The sequence below is a fragment of the Primulina tabacum genome, chromosome 18 (assembly GCF_025594145.1).
Source record: "Primulina tabacum isolate GXHZ01 chromosome 18, ASM2559414v2, whole genome shotgun sequence".
Lineage (NCBI taxonomy): Eukaryota > Viridiplantae > Streptophyta > Magnoliopsida > Lamiales > Gesneriaceae > Primulina > Primulina tabacum.
In genome coordinates, this window is record NC_134567.1 from 24,410,863 (window position 1) to 24,424,391 (window position 13,529).

Genomic DNA, 13,529 nt, shown 5'->3' on the forward strand with positions numbered 1-13,529 from the left:
GTAATTTCATTTCTGTTGAGGCCGTGAAGCCGAGCGGCACCTTACCCCACCGCCGTAGCACCGCCACGCCGGAGCAACAATCCAAAATGGCTGAATCTGTGGGGTTCAATAGTCTCGATTCACTAATTGATGCAACTATGCCTAAATCTATTCGAATCTAAAAGATGGCGTTGCCTATTTTTGACAAAGGCACATATGCTTGAGCACATGACATATATATTTGGCTTCTAAAAACAAGATTTTTAAATCATATATTGGAATGGGATATTATAATACTTATGTCCGCCGTAATCTTGAGAAATATAATAGAGAGTTTAACATTTTAATGTACGATATCATTAAAATAAATCATTCATAGTCTGAGATATAAAAAAATACATCAAGAATTAAAACACTAATGGTAAAAAAAAATTATTAGTGTGCATACAATCATCACATTAAACTGATGGGTATTTTAGAAATAAGCTAAAAAATAGACAGAAGCTAGAAAATCGAGCTATTAACATACTAATATCGTGTAGGAAATTATATTTTTGAAAAACAAAAGAGCCATAGCGCTGCCGTACTAAAGATATCATAATGATTCTCTAAACGGCCACTTCCTTAATATATATGACAAATACAATATCATAACCTCAAAAACAGACGAAAGTAGTAGGGAATAGCACAAACCATGTATTTGATTGATAGGATCCAACTGTTCATCACAAAAACAGTAGTATAGCCTCGATTTTTCTCATTCCTTAAAAGCTTCATCTTTTCTTCCATGGGCAAATCAAAAAAGTAAAAAAAACAAAAAAACAAAAAATCTTTTGCTTTGGAAGAAAACCTCCTCCATGAATTTATTGCCAATTCCATGATTGATAACATAGAAGAACCCAGTATCTAAGCAAGTCTAAACTTCATGTATAAGCTAATGTGTGAGGATACAAAATCGGCTTTTGATATACAAGAGAGGGAGAAACAAGACTGGCATTGCAGTTCAAAATTCAACCTTTAGGAAAAAAACTAAACAAACATTGTTGTCCATAAAGTTAAACGGAAAGAGTATCAATTTTAATCAACCACAGTTCACATCTAGATCACTACTAACGCCAATCACCTCTGGTAGCCGTTCTCCTACACTGACATGAAATGAGAAATAAAATAATACCATGAAAATTCTTCTACGGAAATCAAGCCGAGTGGCTCATTTTTTATTCACATATAAAACTACAAAAATAAAAAAGCTCGAATTCGATGTTATTGTGATTATCACAAATCAATATAAGATTATGAAGGTTGTCATAGATATTATGAGTGCTTATTTTATAATATTTCCCATCAATAACGAGGCTGATGATTATAACAAAATCAAGAGAATCGATAATAACAATTTTTTAAAATTTATATTGGAATCCAATCAATTCCAAAAGCCCAATTACCATCCCCCAAATATCTTTCACTCACCCAAAAGAATCCATACTCCAAAGAACAACAGAAGAAGAAGAAACCCAAGATTTGAGAGGGGGGAACGAAAAAAAGAGTGGGACAAATTAAACGCAGTAAAAGCTTACCAACGGCAAGAGGAGGGAAAGGCATACATCAGAGATAAGAGCGAAAAGCTGTAAGAAGAAGAGGACCACGGACGACGCGCCGAACAAACCTTTCTTGCTGGAAGTGGCTCGCTGTAATGGGGGGAAAGACAAAGCCGAGGCAAAGTAAACACAGGCGGAGGGATGTCAAAGAGAGCAGAACAAGGAAGTGATACAATCGAAGACGAAGCAACTATAAAAATCAGACAAACAAAACAAGAAAAGAACAAAGATAAACCCAAGAATTGAAGGTACGTTCACGGGGAAATGAAAGGGAAGAAAACAGACACAGTAGAGGCTTACCAGGCTATAGAAGGGTGAAAGCAACCCAGCACATGTGACACCGAGAAGCTGGAAGAAGAAGGATGGAAGAGACACCCGAGGCAAACCTTTTTTTGCTGGACTCTGCTCGCTGCAACTGGGGGAGCACGAGAACCAAGGCGAGGGAAACAAAGGAAGAGGAGGAAAACTGAAAAACGAAGGAACCTCGGTGCAACCGGAAGCAACATGGTGTGGTGGAGAAAGAGCAGAGCCCACGTGATATAGTCCCTTGGTTGTGGTGAAGTGGAAGTGATGCGTGTTTTTTCTTTTAACCGGGAACCGTACAGAGACTGGCCATTTACAAATTATATACGCTTTCATATACCACGTGATATATTACATTAAAGCATGCTATTGCGGAAAATGGCCAGTTTAATTCCGGAAGCAGTTAACCCCTGAGCCACGTGTCCCTTCAACTACACCACAGCCGGTCAATATCACGTGAGATGTGCTCATCTCTCCGCCACACCCGTAGCTTCCGGTTACACAACTGCTTCTTCGACTCCTCGTTTCCCTCGTCCTTCTATGTTTTGCTTGCCTTGGCTCTTGTTTTCCTCCGGTTGCAGTGAAAAGATCCCAGCAAAAAAAGCTTGCTTGGTGTTTTGTCTGCGACCTTCTTCTTCCACCTTTTCGGAGGCACCTATGCTGCGTTGCTTTCTCCTTGTACAGACTGGCAAGATTTTGCTGTGTTTGCTTTCTTCCCCTTCTCCCCGCGAGCTTATCTTGAACTCTTGGGTTTGTTCTTCCTCTTCTCTTGTTTTGTTTGTCTATTTTTTTTAGTTGCTTCGTCTTTGGTTGGTTCACTACCTTCTTCTGTTTTTTATCCGTTTGGGACTGAAAATCAACTGGCTGATATATTCATGAAACCTTTGGATTTTGAGAGATTCTCCAATCTTCGGAAGTCTCTCAGCATGTGCGTACAATAATCACACACACATGTTGTCACTGGTGTTGCCAACACCGGGGACAACGCCATTTATGCATGACCATTATTAGGATACTAGACATTCTGCATAATCATAAATTATCCTTTTTTGTGTTATGTACATCCTGTTGACAATTTTCTCAAAGTGTATACCCTGACTGTGCACAATCCTTCTATGATAAATGAGTGTTGTATACTCAGTTTCTAACTGCTGAGAAAAAAAATTTCGAGAATTTCTTGGATATATCCAATACTACTGTCGTAAGTTGAGTCCCTCAAGGACACTTATCAGGTGAAAAACATAAAAGAGGAACAAAATTTTATAAGCTTAGAAGAAATTGGAAAAAGCTACCTAGAGAAGTCCATTGAAGACCGTTCCTCTATTGTGGGAGCTACCACTTCTAAAGAGACAATAGAAGAATGGAAAAAGCTACCTAGAGGAGTCCTTTGAAGACCGTTCTTCTAGAGTGGGAGCTACCATGCCTAAATTTTTTTAAAAGAACGTTGTGCATGTCAGTGGTGTTGCACTATGGTGTTGTCAACACTTAGTACCAACACAGATTCACCTCCACATTGCCTGACACTTTGACTCATCATCTAAATTTAAGGCATCATTAGGACGTGCATATTTGTTTCGTGAATTCATTAAGTCCAGTAGGCTATCTGCTTCTAACACAAACCAGCTGATGAGATCTTTCTTACCCATTTTGAAGAGAGGTGACTTCTTATGTTCATGGGATGTAATCGATGTGGGCTTGATTTGGATCATCTGTGAAAATGTTTAAATGCACACCCAAACCTTTGTTATCTGTTAATTAAGGATTAAAATTGTGATTAAGCCGTGAGGAGAATTCAAAAATAAAATAAAATTACCGTTGCACTGGATTGAATCGGTTTCATTTTTACCGTTACTGTGCGCTGTTTCCGAATCAAATAGTTACCATTGCAAATAGGGTTTATATACTCCATCGCTTGAATTTGCTCTATTTACTTTACCCTCATCTTTCATATTTGTCTCTATTTGTGCTTTATTTTCACTCACCATCACTCTGGACTCGTCTTATATTCTGTTCCTCGTGTAAAATCGTCACATTTTCTTCTTTGATCATGGCAGATAATCAATTCGATCCACAGGATATTCGTAGTGAATTAGGAGCGAGTCGTAGTGATTCCCACCAAAGAGCAACACCATCACCAACACTACGGCCTGATACTCCTCTCGAAAACCCTCTGCATATTATAGTAGTTCCTCCAGAGCCTGTCCCGCTTGAGGAAATTGCTCCAGGTGAACCTGGAAACCCATGGGATCCGAACATGCCAATTGATTACGAAGCTTATAGGCGGGCTTTTCCTCTACGGCCTTCCACTTTTCTCCGGCGATCGAAGAGGCAGGCAAGATATAGCCCCAATTTTGACGCCCCGAAGAAACCGCGGATGGCCACATATTTCACTCTCGACCCAGATTTTTCGTCTGGAGACGATTCTAATGATAATAATTTTGAGATGGTTCATCGAAAGCGGTCAGCCCGCACGAAGAAGACAACTGCTCCATCATCCTCCGCTGCTCCTCAAACTGATAAATCTCCTTAACCCTCTCCAGATATAGGTTTCTCTTCTGAAGATGAACAATCACTGGCTGATTTCCTTAACAGCTTGCGTGACTCAAAGAAAAGACAAGAATCTGTGGATAGAGGAGGTGATGTTCAATCTGAGTCCCTCGAAACGAGCCAATCAGACTCTGAGTTTATGACTGAAGTCGAACAACCTGAGGACGACTCTGATCAAGCAGCGAGGACTGAGGAATTCACGGATGGTGTTGAGCCAAGTGCTGACAACACTGATATGGAGGACTATAATCTTGCCTCCTCTTTCTCCACTAAGTTTTACTCGGAGCTGGCTGTGGCTCAATGGTACTTGTATGCTCACAGAGAGTTTATCGAGGAACGTAACATTGACTTCGAAGCGTACGGTAAATACAATCTGACTGCCTTTATTCAATCTCGCAGACTAAGTTCCACTGTCAACTCAGTGATGCCCTATGCTCGTAGACCAATCCTCGAATTTTACTGCAATTTGGTCTCCAGTGTTGGTGATCGGAGATCTGTTAAGTATGGAAGGGTGTTTGTACGGGACACCATATATGATTTCTCACCCTATACCATAAATGAGTACTATAACACTCCCACTCCTGAATATGAGGATGAACTCCTGCACATTGACGAGATTACATCGGCACTCACGGGGGGCCTCATCACTGAATTTCCTAGCCTCCCCAAGCGCCTTGCTGCTGCCAATCTGGCCTCTTTTTACTCTGTCCTCCACAAAACTGCTATTCGAAATTGGACTCCCTCATCCAATACTACGGTTGTCACCAGACCACAAGCAGTTACCCTCTTCACCATTGGAACAGGGCGCAACTTCAATTTTGGACAGCTGGTATTCACCACGGTTCTTCAGTTTGCGGAAGGAGGAATGAAATCAACGAAGCTCCCGTTTCCGTCCTTGATTTTTGGAATCCTGGAATCCCAAGGTTTTGTATATGATGCTGAGGACCAATTGATCGACATAGGAGAACCATTGAAAATTGCATCCGCTTATCTTAAGGGAACTAGAATTGTTGATCTTCCTTGATCTGCGACTGGTGCTAGACCGCGTACTGCCCACACTACTCCTGCTTCTGCTTCACCAACTGCTACTGGTGTTGCCCCTGGTGTTGGCAACACTGCTACTTCATCACTCTCTGCCTCTGAAGACTATATCGTATTGATGGTTCCTGAGGTCCATGCTCACATCTCCTTCGGACTTCAACAGATCCAACAGGCTCGTGACACCATTGCCTCTGCAAACACGCATATATCCCAATCCAATGCGACAATCCCTTACTATGAAAATCTGATTGCGCATTATCGACTACTCCTCGAGGTAGGCGTGCATTCTGGCCAAAAAGGGGGAGATGATGCACTACCCAAAATGGGACAAGATGTTGCTGGTGGTCCTTCCTCTGGTGATAATGAGAACGACGGTGATAATGAGGAAGACACTGATGAACGAGTTGATTAGGCTTATGCTTTGCTCTTGGTTTTTGCTTATGCTTTGGACTTAGTTTTTGCTTTGCTTCTTCTTAGTCCTTTGTTCGTGTTTCATATATGTTGTTGAAGATATGAACTGGGGTTACTTGTGTTAAACATTGTTTTTTTTTTTTTTTTTGTGTTTTGGTACGTGTTGAGCGTCTGAACTAACTTTTCAATCTCAGAGGGAGATTCACCATACAATCTCAGGGGGAGCTACTAGATTCATATCTCAGGGGGAGTTACGAATGTCCATTGTTTTCTGTGGAAGTTTTGTCCAGAAATGCAAAAAGGGGGAGATTGAAAGGAATATTTTATTCCGAAAATCTATTAAGATTTTATTTCGATTTTGCACTTCTCGACATATTTGATAGATCTGTTTTTCCTAGATATGGAGAATCCTATTATTAGGAATTATTTAATTAAGTAGGAAACTTATCTATAAGATATAAAGTATTTGTTTTAAATTAGAGTTTGATTCATATTAAACTCCAGTTTCCTTGTTTATAGGTGGGAAGGATCCTTAAAGATTTAGAGAGAGAGAGAGGTACTTAATAAAAAGGTGAATAATCATTGAAGGTGGGTGCGCGACAAGTAGAGAAGATCGACTGACGTCTACAGGAGCGTTGCTGGAATTAATTCAGCATTTTGCATTCGGAGCTTGAGTATTTCTGAACCACGGACCGTGTTGTTGATTGGTGTTGCCAACGCTCGAAGAACAATACTGACGCAGAGTATTGGTCTAAGGGTGTTTTTTGGTTTTGTTTATTTATGCATCGTGTATTTACTTTGAGTTTTTTATGCTTTTTAGTTCCTTGAATTGTCAAGGAATTTAGTTTTGTTTAATCTTACTAGCATTGGTTTTGGTGTAAACGATTTACTTATTGTCTAGTGAATTTTCGCCATGAGGCACCACACAAGTATTAGTACTTGTACATAATTTAATCCAAGTGTCCGTCTATTAAATTTATATTAGAGTGTTAAATAATTAATTTTCGCTGCCGTGTTGTGTGCCGTGTTGACAACACCGAGCACAACACTGACATCTGATAAACTAATTTCAACATATTTATTTCCTGTAAATTTGTGCGCAACAATCCTTTCAATGCCAATATATATATATACGTGGATTGAGTATAGACAGTTGCCGTAATCTATATATAGACTAGAGTATGTCATGATCCATTTTTCTCACATTTCAACATGTGGGGCTCCTCTTTTTCTTCTCAATATTCTGGGGATTCTTCCCACTTTTTAATGCTATATTCGTCTTCCCACAAGAAAGACCGATGCTAACAAGAGAACGTTCCTCAAAAATGTATCGTCTGTCGTCCTACTTCTTTGCATGAACGATCGGCGACTTGCCAATGGAACTTGTTCTTCCAACAATATTTGTTACCATCTCATATTGGATCGGTGGCCTAAAGCCATACCTAATAACCTTCCTACTAACCCTGTCCATCATCCTACTCAATGTCCTAGTAGCACAAGGACTCGGGCTAGCTCTCGGTGCTGTCCTAATGGACTTAAACCAAGGAAGAACGCTATGATCTTCAGTGCTAATGCTCGTGTTTTTGCTAGCAAGTGGGTATTACATCCAGCACATTCCGACATTCATCGACTGGTCGAAGTACATTTCGTTTAGTCATTACTGTTACAAGCTTCTTGTTGGGGTGCAGTATCAGGAGGATGAATTTTATGAGTGTGGATAGAATTTAGGGTATTGCAGGGTGATTGATAATCCAGCTATAAAGAATCTTGGGATTGATAATCTGGGTTCGGATGTGGGTGTTTTGGTGGTGATGTTGGTGGGATATAGGGTTTTGGCTTTTGTAGCTTTGAAGTTGAGGCAACTTCAGTGACTCAAAAATTCATTTTAATTAACATTTTATTTTATATGTATTGAAGCCATTGAGACATGTAATTGTCAATATATACATCATGAGTAATATGTTGATAGTGCTAATACAACAAAACACGAGACGTTAGATAAACTCTTAAGTAGTACTCTTACGGTAGCTTGAACTCAACCGTATAAATCAACAACATGGATGTCAACTACTCAGTCCTATATTTTGTCACGGTGTCAAATATCCATATGGAAAACAAAATGTAACATTTTGTTCATATAAGAATATAAAGACAAATATAGAAAAATTTGTGCTTGTTTATATGAAATAAGTATATATAATGCATTAGATGACATTAAATAGATGAGTATAACTTACATTCAATTCGATTTAGTTCCTGGTGACATATGTAAAGACAAGTCTCATATCAGCTCTCTAAGCAGAAGGAACTAATTATAGAATGAACACATTAAGAATAATGATGACAATTTCCTCTAAACCTGACAGAGAATCTGATACCTTTCGAATACAGAAGGGTATCTCTGAGATTTTCACCCGATTAAATAAATGGATAATCGGGTACGAGGATAGAGGCGGATTAACTCATACCTATACTCGATCCGAATACCCGATTAAATATATGTATATACATACATACATTTATGTAGTTATTTATATTAAAAATATTAATTCTAATTTACTTGATGTTTAGTTTGCTATTTTTTTATCTTTAATTTTGTTATTGTTCTCTTATAAATTTGGTAAAGAAGCATAGTTTTATCGAAATAATTCCATTTTGCTCGAACCCGATCAATGTCATTCCTAATTAAGAATTCGTAAAAAAAAATGTTAAAGAACTAAAGGGAAGGCTAACAAATATAAAGCAATAAAGCAGCAAATTAAATAATATAATAACATTAAAGATGACTTCCAAAACAACACAAGTCTATCCTGAAATTGGAAATAATATGATTTATTTAAAAAATTTGACATATCTTTTTGTGATTTATACATCTATTAATTTATAGATAATTCTATAATTACACTGTATTTGTTGTTGACCTTGTTTAGTTTATAAATATATCATTATAGTTTTAAATGCATACATTACGGATGAATTGTGTTTTTGTTTCTTGATTCTTATTCATATTTTTTGCTTATTATGTATATATTTTTTCAAGAAACAAATAAATATATGCCTGTTTAAAATTAATACTTTTAATTAGAAACATAAAAAAGAGTGGACTCGGAAAAAAATAACGTTAAAATTTGTCATTGTTGAAATTATTAAAATAATAAAGAAATATAATACTAAGAAATAATATAAAACTAGCCATTAGTGCGAGCGATTATTTACATGCATGAATTTTTCAATTAAATTAATAAATTTTAAAACTTTTTAGTTATAAGAATGAAGTAATCTATTCTATATTTTTATAATTCAAAGAGAAGGTAAGAATAAAAAATATTTAGTGATTCTTTTAAAAAAAATGGAAAGTGGGCGAGATATATATGTCATATCATATGTTTTTTCATAAATTCAAAATTATAGATCAAAATAAATATTTTAAAATTTTTAATTTAGAAAATAAATGAGATATAATAGTTACCAGTGGTTGCACGTTTCTATGCAATTAAGTGTTCATTTTGTGATCCATTTAGTTTATAGATCTTCAAGCACAGCATTTGTTCAAACATATATTTGATTTTTATGCTAAACACGTTTGAATCATTTAAATTTATTCATGGTAGGCTATAGGATTACAGGAATTCTTGCCCTTGGGGGTGTTATGCTTTCCTTCTTCTCCCTTGTTTTTTACAAGGTTTGCAAATATATTGAACATCCATTGTCGTTAAAACGGCATTTTTCGATATTTTTATCAAAAGATGAATATGAGAGTTACATTACCTGAAGAAATGTAATTTCAGATGCAGTTGGATATAATTACTTCTACTCTGGCGACATTCATAGAGGTATAGTTTATGGAGACCAGCCAGAAATAGATAGAATTTAGTAGGATGTATTTTAGATGTTATATTTTAATTCAACTACAACTAGTTAAACTGACATCTTATTGAATGTTTGATGCTTATCTCTATTAATTGTAACTGTTTCATGGGATATTTATCAAGATTTCTTGTGCAGGCTTGAACTCTATTTACCGAAAAATAGAGATGGACCGAAGCCAGTAACTGGTGGAGCCTGGATTATTGGGTATGTAGTCATTCTTGTTTGCTTTGATATTTTTTAATATGGAAATGTATGTTTCTTCTAACAAAATAGTACTAGAAAAAAAGCTCTGCTCAGATTATTTAAATTTGAAACATGGACTGTTATATTTCACTGTTATTTGTGTAGAAAAAACACATATGTGCGAATTGGACAGCTACGAATCTTGACGAAGTAATGCTTAAGAGAAAATGGCCATGGTTGTATGATCTGAAACACAGAACCTTTGGTGGTGTTTCAAAATTAGTGTCAGACAAATTAGAGCACCAAAGAACTGAACCTAGCAATATTTAGAAGGGGAAATAAAAGATTGACTTGGCAAGTTAGATTTCCGCAGCCACAGCTGAAGAGAAGTTTTATATATACAAATCCATGCATTAATATTTCTTTTTTTTTTTTATCCAAGATTTTATGTTCCAAACAATCAGTTAAAATTTTCGTTTGCTAAGCTTCATTGTTGGATCTTTCTTCTTGATGAATTCTGACAATCAGAACAACATCTATCAGAAAGAGATATCATTGTACTTTGCATAGACTACAAGTATATTAACCTATTGAATGATCATTTTTACTCGATGGTTGCTTACTTGCTTACAAGATTTGTCCTGGCACTAAGTATGGGGGCAATGCTGAGATCAATTATTCTAACTCAGATCATTCGGGAGAAATCAGTGTGAAATATTTTAACTTTCAGTCTGATCCACAGTGACAGAACAATGTAGTCCCAGCGGTCGGCAGGTCTTAATTTTTAATACACAGACAGATCTCTTTGATCTAATATCTTATATAACCCCCATTTTTCATGCATTAAATGAGTCATCTGAAATTCAATCTCAATGATACAACTACTTTATACAAGATTATGTTAATGGCCATTTGTGTGGCTTAGAGATATAGCTACTTTTGTATTATAGGAATTTCCCACAGGGTACAATTAGTGACATGATGAATGATGTTTCTCGAGGTATTTCATTTGTTTGCAGTAATATTGCTGATTATAGAGTTGATCCTAACAGGTAGCCTGTTTGTTTTTACACTTGCTCAAGATTAATGCTATTAACTATAAAGCAATTATGACTCATTCTCTTTTTCTTCGTTTAGAATTTTCCTCATGGGACAGTCAGCTGGTGCGCATATTGCTGCTTGTGCTCTACTGGAGTAGGCAATCAAACTTGTTTCGTTGCTCTGTGTTTGTCTCCAATGTACATCACAAATACTCATGTATCTTTGTAGTTTTCAAGAATATATAATTGTTCTGATGTTTGGTAGATATATTCAATTCATTTAGACTGTGATTTCTGTGTATATATATTTCATGTTGTTAAATGCCATGGCATGATAATCAAATCTTTAATGACAAGTTAATTTTATTATTATGGGGAGTTCTGTAATATGTATAAATTGTGAAATTGTTTGCCGATCTTAGAATTCTCACATCGCCTGTTGCCTTATTCTCTTGAATCTATTAGCTTTGGAATGATATGGACTTGTGTGGCATCATAATTAGGGAAGTCTCTTGCTTTATGTTCCTGATCATTAGCTGTGATTTTCTATTTTGTTCCTTCATCATTGTCGCATAATCTCTTGTCTAGCATGCCGTGCTACTTCCGACAGATTCTTCGAACCTTTTGTGGATGTGGTTGCTGCTTTCTTCTGTTAATAAACTTAAGCTACATAGTCTAGATTAACTATGATTTCTGTTTTTTCCATTCATAAATTTAAGCTACTTTCTTCCTTTGAATGTTCGAGTTTTGTGTTTTTATTGCTTGCTATCTTAAACAGTGTTTTCAGGATGTTCCCAGTATTTCAAGCTAACTTGATAATAGTGGGCTTGTGGCAGTGTACTACTTATAGACAGGAATATTTTTAGATACAACTACAAAGATGCTAAAGTAAACTTCCCTTCATTTCACATTCGTCTGTAATGGAAAAGCTTGTATTGAATTTAATAAATGAATTAATTTCATATCATTATGTAGTAAGAAAACAATACAAATGAGGAAATAATGAAAATTAAATATTTGAAAATTGAGTGTATGCCCACAAACATACGTCTCACCAAAATCTTTCTAATGATTTCATCCACAGGAGAGTGCTCGTCCTGTAAAATGTTAGGAACAGAATGCCATGGCAGCCAAAAGGGTAGCCACAATCAGTCCTGCAGTCGCCGGCATTCTAGTTCTTCTCAGCTGATGAATGGATACCCCTCCACTCTGTAAATGAATTTTGAGGAATCATCAAGTTTATGATGTTTTGATATACCGGTAAGTGTCTTTATCACCTTTCATCTGAAATATAGTTAAAATTTGAGGCAGGTGTCTTACCAAATCTAAGGTTGGCGCTGGTGCTGGTGTTGTTTCATCGGCTTTTAGAACTTTAGGAGGTGCCGGAGGACTTAAAATAGTTGGTGCCGGTGCTGGTGCGTGATGATGCTTGTGCTTTTGCTTCTTTTTTTTGTGTTTTCCAGGTGCTGGTGCAGGTGATGTGACTAATTCAGGTGCCGGTGCCGGTGCAGGTGAGGTTATTGTTGGTGCAGGTGCTTGTACTGGTGGTGTGGTAGGTGGTGACACTGGTTCTAGTATCACGGGTGGAGATGCTGGTGGCAGCACTTGCACTGGTGCTGGGGACGTCGCTGGTGGCAGAACAGTTGGCGGTGGTGGTGGTGGTGGAACTGATACTGTTGGCGGTGGTACAGGTGGTGGAACTGTTGGCGGTGGTACTGGTGGTGGAATAGTAGGTGGTGGAGGCAGCAATTCAGGTGACTGTGATGGACTTGAGACTGGTGGATATTGTGGCGGTGCGGTTGTTGGACTTGAAGTAGGCGCAGTTACTGGAGGCGGGACTATATTCGGGGCAGCTGGCGTATTAAAAGGCGAAGATGCCGGTCCTTGGCCATTTGCTATCACCAAGAAAATGCAGAAGAAAGCTGGGAAATGAGTCCATTGTAAAGTTCCCATTTTGTGGAGGTAGAGTTGATGTGCATGAATTTGTAAATTTATAACTCAAAATTGCGACACATTTTTTAAATTTGGAAGAGTTTGGTGATATGTCATTAGAGGAAATGCAGTTCTCACTTGAATGCTACATGTGGCTTGAAATATTGTTTATGTGTTGCAATCAGATAATCTAACAGATTAAAGGGCAATGATGAAATTATATTAGGACAATGATGAAATTATATTATTGATGCATCAAGTAATCAATCAATCTAGAATATCACTTTACACTGTCCTTTCTCTATTGAAGTTTTGAAGGCTTTTCTTCAAAGTGAAATGCACTCTGGTTAATACACCAATAAAGTTATTGTAGGGCAAGGTGTGCATGCTAAGAAAAAAATGTCTTCATCATACAACGATCTCTGATTTTCAAGTTGGTGTCGAATTTGTAAATCTTCGATCTCTATTACAAGATCTAAATTCATACCATCTTTTTCTTTGATATATGGTATTTTTATGAGCAGAATAAAAATAAAATATAAATATTCCGTTCGTTCCGATAAAACAAATCATGTGGAACATTAAATTATTAATAATGCAGAGTACAGCTATATTTAGGTGGGAA

The 13,529-nt window shown here is 37.0% G+C and overlaps 1 protein-coding gene and 1 long non-coding RNA gene across 3 annotated transcripts; one reads left to right on the top strand and one right to left on the bottom strand.

The window, feature by feature from the left end:
* Positions 1–9,416: 9,416 nt before the first annotated feature.
* LOC142532669 (uncharacterized) lies at positions 9,417–12,796 on the top strand. 2 transcript variants are annotated; one of them, XR_012816591.1, is made up of 5 exons: positions 9,417–9,712; positions 9,885–9,953; positions 11,070–12,232; positions 12,436–12,630; positions 12,664–12,796. It is a non-coding gene; the product is annotated as an uncharacterized LOC142532669 (long non-coding RNA). The 2 variants fall into 2 exon arrangements; XR_012816590.1 differs by lacking the exons at positions 9,417–9,712; positions 9,885–9,953 and adding an exon at positions 10,534–10,984.
* On the bottom strand, positions 11,854–13,069 carry LOC142532668 (uncharacterized). The gene is made up of 2 exons (XM_075639016.1): positions 12,293–13,069; positions 11,854–12,181 (listed from the first exon to the last, which is right to left on the bottom strand). The coding sequence occupies exons 1-2, from the start codon at positions 12,923–12,925 to the stop codon at positions 12,080–12,082; spliced, it is 735 nt and encodes a 244-aa protein (XP_075495131.1). The 5' UTR covers positions 12,926–13,069; the 3' UTR covers positions 11,854–12,079.
* Between the last annotated feature and the right edge of the window lie 460 nt (positions 13,070–13,529).

Excerpts from the sequence above, each read along its gene's own strand:
- LOC142532668 (XM_075639016.1), bottom strand. The coding sequence starts at position 12,925 with ATGGGAACTTTACAATGGACTCATTTCCCAGCTTTCTTCTGCATTTTC. Across the intron at positions 12,182-12,292 it reads CAGCGCCAACCTTAGATTTG|AGTGGAGGGGTATCCATTCA; the intron begins GTAAGACACCTG and ends ATTCATTTACAG.